This window comes from Oncorhynchus nerka, linkage group LG27 (assembly GCF_034236695.1).
Source record: "Oncorhynchus nerka isolate Pitt River linkage group LG27, Oner_Uvic_2.0, whole genome shotgun sequence".
Classification (NCBI taxonomy): domain Eukaryota; kingdom Metazoa; phylum Chordata; class Actinopteri; order Salmoniformes; family Salmonidae; genus Oncorhynchus; species Oncorhynchus nerka.
In genome coordinates, this window is record NC_088422.1 from 34,288,718 (window position 1) to 34,297,292 (window position 8,575).

At 44.9% G+C, this 8,575-nt stretch overlaps 1 protein-coding gene across 1 annotated transcript in view; it reads right to left on the minus strand.

Annotated features, from left to right (window-relative positions):
- Nucleotides 1-217: 217 nt before the first annotated feature.
- LOC115111207 (oxysterol-binding protein 2-like) overlaps nt 218-8,575 on the minus strand; it is a 105,503-nt gene continuing 97,145 nt past the window's right edge. The window contains exons 8-14 of the mRNA XM_065011591.1: nt 8,356-8,575; nt 8,032-8,152; nt 5,517-5,620; nt 4,624-4,719; nt 4,188-4,372; nt 3,392-3,612; nt 218-2,485 (exon numbers count right to left, since the gene is read on the minus strand). The exon at nt 8,356-8,575 is cut by the window's right edge and continues 26 nt beyond it. Coding sequence (XP_064867663.1) covers nt 2,343-2,485; nt 3,392-3,612; nt 4,188-4,372; nt 4,624-4,719; nt 5,517-5,620; nt 8,032-8,152; nt 8,356-8,575 — 1,090 coding nt within the window. The 3' untranslated portion in view covers nt 218-2,342. The remainder of the gene's footprint in view (nt 2,486-3,391; nt 3,613-4,187; nt 4,373-4,623; nt 4,720-5,516; nt 5,621-8,031; nt 8,153-8,355) is intronic.

Here is an 8,575-nt window from a genome sequence, read left to right on the forward strand (position 1 = left end):
GTCTGCTGAAAGGTCATGGGTACAAAGTAGATCAACTGGAACCAAACATAAATAGTGCAGAAAACGGAGGCGGTTGTTGACGGGGTTAAAGAGAGTAAGTGCCTGGTCAGAATGTGCTTGTAAAAACCTAATTCTCTGCCCCGTTGAGACTTTATATTATAGGCTTCCGGTGGAGGAGGGTTACTCTGAGTTCAAATGAAAAGCAGTTGGGAGCATGAAAGTGATTGGGGGATACTTATTATCTCACAGTTTAAACATTCACATTTTCCTGGTTCACATTACATTCAGCAGTTGCTTGATGAGTATTTTCTAGTTGGTATGCACCCCCAGCAACCCCTCTAGCCCTCCAGACAGATATGTTGGGCTGAGGATGGTATTGTGTGTGTCTTCCACTTCCTTCCAGAGCACATACCAGATCTCTGTAACAACTGACCTCAGAAACCGTATGGGCCACATCATCGGCACTGTCAGATGTGGTTGCTTGTTTGTGAACTGCAAATCTAAAACCAAGTAAACAATATGCCAATATCAACAACTTTGTATAAAAATAATTTTCAGTGTGAGAGTAAGTCTCTATTAATACAAAACATTAAATCTGCAACCAAACCGTGGGCGGTAGTTAGAATCAACTTCTAACTGGCTGGATCAATTTAAATTAAAAAGTACAGTAACAGTACATCTTCATTAAAACTTCAGATTTCAACTATAAACATGACTTATTGTTCTGATTATTATTAGAACTGTTTTATAATCATATTATTGTCTTGTTATTATCTTGTTATCACAAAATATTCACACAAAAGGCCAGACAGTAGGTACAATACTTCCAGCCCAAATACTACATTCCTAACAGTAATTACAAAATATACTAACACTTTGTCAAGAATCCTGTCACCTAAGACATGTAGTGCACAAATCAGTTCTTAAAGGCAAAAAGACTGACAGTGCCTTCACCAGCTGATCCCAGATCAGCCTGTCCACAGCTCTTCAACACTAGGAGTTAGGACTAGGTTTATGCTCAGGTGAACCTGGGTCAGTGCCTGGGAGCCAGTGTCCCCACTATAGCAGCCCTCCCTGGCTGAACAGTGGTGTGCTATGGGAGGCCTGAGGAGCATGCTGTCTGTCTGTGGTAAGATGCCAATATGCTGTCAGTAGCCACCATGGGCCTCCTTCAGTGCTCTAGCAACATCAGCCAGTTCTGTAGGAATACAATTACAGGTCCAGAGCAGGCTCTGATCTGTCATATAGGCTGTAGAACTATACACTGGGGTGTAGAATTCACACTCTGCCTAGATATTCATGTGTGGGATGATGGATCTGTTTTTGGGACAAGTAATTGGTGTGCAGGTTCTAGCTACAATGCCATTTATATCCTTTAAATGACTCACTGCACAATAGAAGTGTATGTGTTTCTATGGTAAAGCACCAAAGGACTGGGTGAGTGTACAGTGCCCAGGCTGGAGTCTCCTCAACATCAACACGGATACGCATTAAGCTGTGGAAACCCACAAAGAAAAGTGCTTATTTACCTCAATAGACAAAGCTTCAATTACCAGTGGAGTGGAAGTGTGACTGTGTTTGGGAGGTATCACAATATACCCAGTTTGTGTTTGGAAAAGTACTCTGGTTGTCAAACCACGTTGGTTACGGTCTGAGCACTATATGGTCATACGCAGGTCTAAACCTGGTTCCTCCTGCAATGGAGAAAAGAACAGAGGGAACTTAAGTTCTTTACCAGGCAGACGGACATAGATGACAAACTAATTCAAGCGTTGGAGTCTGTGCCTACCTGCACTTTCCAATACCAGTTACTAATCAAAATAAATGTCCATCCTTTTAAAGTATACCGTCTTTCTATAAACTTCTGTGACCTTCTTTTTGTTTGTCGGTCTGTCTGTTAGAGAGGATAGACTTCATCTCATCCCAGTCTACAGTGGAGGAGAGGAGAACTGATTTAGATGGGTTGCTATTCAATCATTAAAACCCAGAAAAAACGATGTGCTGAGCAGAGGAATAGTGCATTGTGGGTAGCGTGTGTGAAGCACCTGATTATTTTGGACATCTCTATTGGGTCCATTTTCTATGGTATTCAATCTCTCCTCTCTCTCACATCCCCATACAGCTCAGTGCTATGTTGTCAGGGAGGACCTTTAGAAGGCCCCTTCTCTCCTTTGACTCTGTAAAACAGATGAAGTGTGTGTGTCCGTGGGGAGGTAAACTGTATTGTGAGTGTGTGAGACGTACACAGTTGCACACAGAGGTCAACACCCAGACCCAGCGGTAGAGCAGTCTCCTGGGCCTGGGTGAGTCCAGTGAGGGGGTAGGATGTGTCTGGTCGAGGCTTAGAAGATTTCAGTGCACATATTCCAGTCCTGACTGTCCTTAGCCTCCCAGTATCCCCCCTTGTACACAAAGTTTGTCTCTCCAGTGATGGCGTTCGTCCTCTTGTGGAACCACTGTGGCTGGAAGCCCTCGTACTCCCGACCTGGGGGAAGAGACACAAGCGTCACTTATACAGTGGGCTACTGTCAGGTCACTCCCACACATTACACACACCTCTATGTCTGTTTCTCTGGCTCAGAAACAGTACAGCCGTATGAGGGCCAAGTCAAGTCTGAATGAAAGAGGCGCATGGCAGCAGGAAAAAGACTGAGCGGCTTTTTCCTGGGTCATAGTCTGGAAGAGTGGGTACTAGGGAGTCAGTCAGCATGCAGACCTCATAAAGGATCCCTTCCAGTTCCAGGTTGTCTGCAGTGGTGCTGCACAGACCTAGATGATCCAGCCATCTGGAGAAGTGTTTAAGGTCTCTGGGCCACATTAATATGATATAGTAATCTCAGACACAAAGACAACCTGGAACGCTGCCATTGGCAGGCCACAGAGGGGGAGGAGGGTCAACACAAAAAAAAGATGGGGGTGTGGGGGAGAGGGTGATGCACAACGGGGGGGGGACACAAGGCAACCCCCACTCACCAGAGTCATCATAATCACACTCTGACCACCAACAGAGGGAGGAAAAGAGAGATGCGTCATGGGTACATCAAAATACAGCCACGCCTAGGTCCCACAGCTACACAGAGCACGGGACATTAACAATGTGACCAGGATGACAAGTGTCTGCTCTGCTGTTTCCTCTGTACACCCCCCAGTAGCCTCCATTAGCTCTTCACTTTCAATTCTCATCTGTCTCACTCCAGGTAATACTGCTTTTGTCATAGCATTTACATCAAGGTCAGGGGACGGGAGGAATGATTCAAAGTTATTGGACTTAATAAAGGCATTTCCCTTTCTACCCTGCTCCTTTCTCTCTATCAGTTGTTCTCTCTGTCAACTCTCCACTGCCTCTTTCTCTCTCTCCACCCTGCCCTCCCTCCCTCTCTCACTGTCTTACCGTCATCAAGTGCATCTGTGGCCTCTGCCTCTCTCCTCCTCCTCACAGCTCTCTGTTTCTCCTCTAGTCTCTGTTTCTCAGAGTTGGCCTCGTCCCATCTCCCCGCCTCCATCAGCCTCTGGTCCGGTCTCAGCCGGCTGTCCGTCAGCCCCACCCCATCCTCCGGCTCATTCAGCGTCAGCGCCAGCGAGGAGAAGAAGTACATGTTCTCAGCGTTATCCCTGACGGAGAGAGAGAGAAAAGAGAGGAGGTGGGTGGGAGATAGAGGAGAGCGGTTAGGTTGATCTGTGCTCTATAACGTAGTAATCCTTGTTGTGTTGTTGGATTAGATGGTGATCTGTGCTCTATAACGTAGTAATCCTTGTTGTGTTGTTGGATTAGATGGTGATCTGTGCTCTATAACGTAGTAATCCTTGTTGTGTTGTTGGATTAGATGGTGATCTGTGCTCTATAACGTAGTAATCCTTGTTGTGTTGGATTAGATGGTGATCTGTGCTCTATAACGTAGTAATCCTTGTTGTGTTGTTGGATTAGATGGTGATCTGTGTGCTCTATAACGTAGTAATCCTTGTTGTGTTATAGAATCTGTGCTCTATAAGTAGTAATCCTTGTTGTGTTGTTGGATTAGATGGTGATCTGTGCTCTATAACGTAGTAATCCTTGTTGTGTGGTTGGATTAGATGGTGATCTGTGCTCGATAACGTAGTAATCCTTGTTGTGTTGGATTAGATGGTGGTCTGTGTTATCTGCTGTAGTGTTTTACTGCGTGAGGCTGGGCAGGCTGGGCAGTGCTTACGGGAGAGGGTATTTCTTCCACAGTAGTTTGGGGGACAGGGTCTGGTAGACTGTCTTCTGCTTGCCCTCGGAGCCGCTGCCCCCTTTGCTGCTCTGGACGATCTTGGAGCTCTCGATCTTATCGTCCCACGTGCCAGACAGGATGTAGTGGGCCTGCCCTCCACCGTCTGACACCACCCCTGTCACCTGGACAACACACACACACACACACACAGAAAATGTATCATTCCGTTTGTAGAAATTAATACAATATCCCTCACTATAGTTAATTATTAACAACTATTTTGAAATAGTCCATTCAAAAATGATATATTCACTTGCATTATCCAGCAGGGGGCAGCACACAACAGTGTGACAGCCGAGCCTATGAGCTCATCATGCCACGGTCAGGTTTCAGCCAGTGCTGATTAGAGGGTTGTGATGGTGGTGACATGTACCTTGCGTGGGACTTCCCTGGAGAAATAGCTGTAGGGGGAGAACTTGAGCTGGCATGTCTCCTTGGTCCTGTGGTTGACTATCTCAATGTCCCCTGACTGCCCCGAGAGAGAGAGAGAGAGAGAGAGAGAGAGAGAGAGAGAGAGAGAGAGACAGAGGGAAAAGGGAGGGTAGAATGAAGAGAAAAGAGACGGGTGGAATAGGAGGGAGAATTTCTGGTTAGCATCAATTAAAATCAGAAACAACAGATGAGTCATCAGAACATTCCACAGCTGTATCAGAACAGTATCTTTACATTCATCCCCCTCAGGGATGTAATGAGATTCTACTAGGAAGCTCTATATAAATGACACTAAGGTGTGCTTTAGGGACTGCTGAGAGGGTGTTTGTGAGTGTGCCAAAAATCATATGCTCGCTTGAGTTTATTCCCTGAGCCCGGTCTTCCTCCTCCTCCCATTCCAATGAGGGGCTGGTACATAGTACCAAGTAGTACTACAGACAGATGATGTGACAGACCAACAGACAGACAGTTACAGACTGTAATTGAGTCATCACAGAGAGAGGGGAGGGTGTTACTAGAAATTAAAGGCAGAGAAACCATCAGAGACCACAAACAGGCTTATTCGTGTGCTGTTCTGTTCGTTTCTGTTGCCATTGACCTCTGCCTCCACACAACACTCACTCCACCAGCCTGGATTACATTACAAACAGCTACAGGATGAAAATAGGAAACATTAGATGATAGATGATACACATGGAGGGCTGACATACAGGTCACATGGATATTGACTGAATCAGACAATGAGGACACAAGAGGAGAGTAGGAGAGAGACATGGACAGGTAAGAACATGGGAGGAGGAGGGAGAAGAGCCATGATGTAGTTAGTAGACAGACCTGGTCAATCCACAGCTTGCCCACGATGATGTTGTGCACGGTGGAGGTTACCTTCCTCCAAATATAATGGTTCCCACTGGAGTGGAACTGCAGGTGAATGGCACCTGGGGAGAGAGGGGAAAGGCCAAAAAAGGAGAGAACATTGAGATATAAATCGAGAGATGGAGTGGAGGGGATGAAATGCAGTCAGAGAAAGAGTGACAACACCGTAACAAGGCAACATGTATTGTGGTTGATATTCTGGTTCTTATTTTGAGTCATTTATAAACAAGGTCAGTCCAACCTGCAGAGACCTGGCCTGATAACACAGGGGTGGCTGAGAGAGAGAGGCAGAGACTCAGTCTGTACTTAAATCTCACTAGGATTACAATAAACAAACAAGCGGATAATCTGTATAGTTCAAATGGACAACACGGCTTCATGTTATAGGATATGTATCAATCACATCTATGGGATCTATTCATCTGTCATTTATCAGGGCCTTAGAGACCCTGTGACTGGGAGGGAATGGGAGGACAGAGGTGATGCTGAAGTTGCCTGGGTTTCAGAGGCCTGACCTACAGAGAGATCCCGGTGTTCCCACCTATAAACATATATACAGTGTCCTCTGTAATTATCGGGACAGTGAAGCATCTTTTCTTCTTTTGGCTCTATACTCCAAAAGTTGTGGATTTGAAATCATACAAGGACTATGAGGTTAGTACGGACTGGCAACTCTCATTTTTGTGTATTTCCGTCCATATCGGGTGAATAATGATGAGTGACAAAGTTAGACGCACAAATATCATACCTCTCACCATTACAATAACAGGGGAGATTAGCGTTTTGGGGGGGGGGGGGTATGATATTTGTGTATCTGTATATTTCTCACTCATTATTATTCACGATTCATTCAGGATTATCTGCAATCATGGTTCATCCTTATTCATGTAGAAGGGTTTTGAAATATATTATATACTTATTTACAATAAAAGTGACTCCAAAATGACACAATACATGATTTACCATTCATTTCTATTGGGCAGAAAATAAACTGAAACATAACCAAAATAAACAGCAAATGCATCCAACACTCTCCTTCTTGGTAAAATAGCCCTTACACAGCCTGGATATCTGTTGGGTCATTATCCCGTTGAAAAACAAATGATTGTCCCACTAAGCGCAAACCAGATGGGATGGCGTATTGCTGCAGAATGCTGTGGTAGCCATGCTTGTTAAGTGTGCCTTTAATTCTAAATAAATCAATCACCGACAGTGTCACCAGCAAAGCATCCCCATACCATCACACCTCTTCCTCCATGCTTCATGGTGGGAACCACACATGCTGAGATCATCCGTTCACCTACTCTCTGTCTCACAAAGACACGGCGGTTGGAACCAAAATATACAATTTGGACTCATCAGACCAAAGGACAGATTTCCAACGGTCTAATGTCCATTGCTTGTGTTTCTTGGCCCAAGCAAGTCTTCTTATTATTGGTGTCCTTTGGTAGTGGTGTCTTTGCAGCAATTCGACCAGGAAGGCCTGATTCATGCAGTCTCCTCTGAACAATTGATGTTGAGATGTGTCTGTTACTTAAACTCATTATTTATTTGGGCTGCAATTTCTGAGGCTGGTAACTCTAATGAACGTATTCTCTGCAGCAGAGTTAACTATGGGTCTTCCTTTCCTGTGGCGGTCCTCATGAGCGGCAGTTTCATCATAGAGCTTGATGGTTTATGTGACTGCACTTGAAGAAAATGTCAAAGTTCTTGACATTTTCAGGATTGACTGACCTTCATGTCCTAAAGTAATGATGGACTGTCATTTCTCTTTGCTTATTTGAGCTGTTCTTGCCATAATATGGACTTGGTCTTCTACCAAATAGGGCCATCTCCTGTATACCACCCCTACCTTGTCACAACCTAATTGATTGGCTCAAACGTATATTAAGGAAACATTCCACAAATTAACTTTTAACAAGGCACACCTGTTAATTGAAATGCATTTCAGGTGACTACCTCATGAAGCTGGTTGAGAGAATGCCAAGATCGTTCAAAGCTGTCATCAAGGCAAAGGGTGGCTACTTTGAAGAATCTCAAATATAATTTGATTTGTTTAACACTTTTTTGGTTACAACATGATTCCATGTGTTATTTCATTGTTTTGATGTCTTCACTATTATTCTACAATGTAGAAAATAGAAAAAATAAAGAAAAACCCTTGAATGAGTAGGTGTCCAAACTTTTGACTGGTACTGTAAGTGAATTTGTCCCAATACTTTTGCCCCCCTAAAACATACAAAACGTGCTGTCATTTCTAAACGGTTCACCCGATGTGGATAAAAAGTCTGCAATTTAACCTCAGTCATTGTTTGATGTCAAATCCAAACTTTTGGATTATAGAGCCAAAAGAAGAAAACATGCTTCACTGTCCCTATAATTACAGAGGCCACTGTACACAGTCATGAGACCTTTATTTGCATTGAGTGTGTGTTGACAGTGCTCAGTACATGCTGAATATACAGCAACTCACCCAGAGGCATTATGGAGAGGTATTTGCCACGAAACTTGCTGGCTATGGTGATTTCCTGCCAGAGGGTCCAGCCTCGCTGAGAAATCACATGGTGAGATGCTGCTGGGGGGTGATGGCTCACCTAGGGGGGGGGGGGGGGGGGGTATTTACACGCTCAAATGAAGATCACTGCTCTAGCTTATAGTATGTCAGTGATTGGTACTTTTTGTGTATCATCATGGCTTGTATGTTTTGTAAGTGTCATTTGCAGACACATGGAGAATTTTCCTGTGTGTGTGTTTGTCTCAGCCTAATATTGTCATTTATCTCTGTCTCTGTGTGTACCTGCTCACACAGCGAGCGGTAGCCGCAGTCCTCCAGTCGGTCCAGCTCATAGGTCTCCCCCAGCAGGGGGTTGAAGGGCTTGGCCGTGCGGTGGACGGTGGTGGAGTAGGAGGACACAGAGAAGGCTGCCACCAGACACAGCTGCTCCAGGGAGCTCTCGCAGCGCGCCGCCTTGTCCAGCAGCTCATGGTACTCCAGGTCCTCTGTCAGCCGCTGCAGC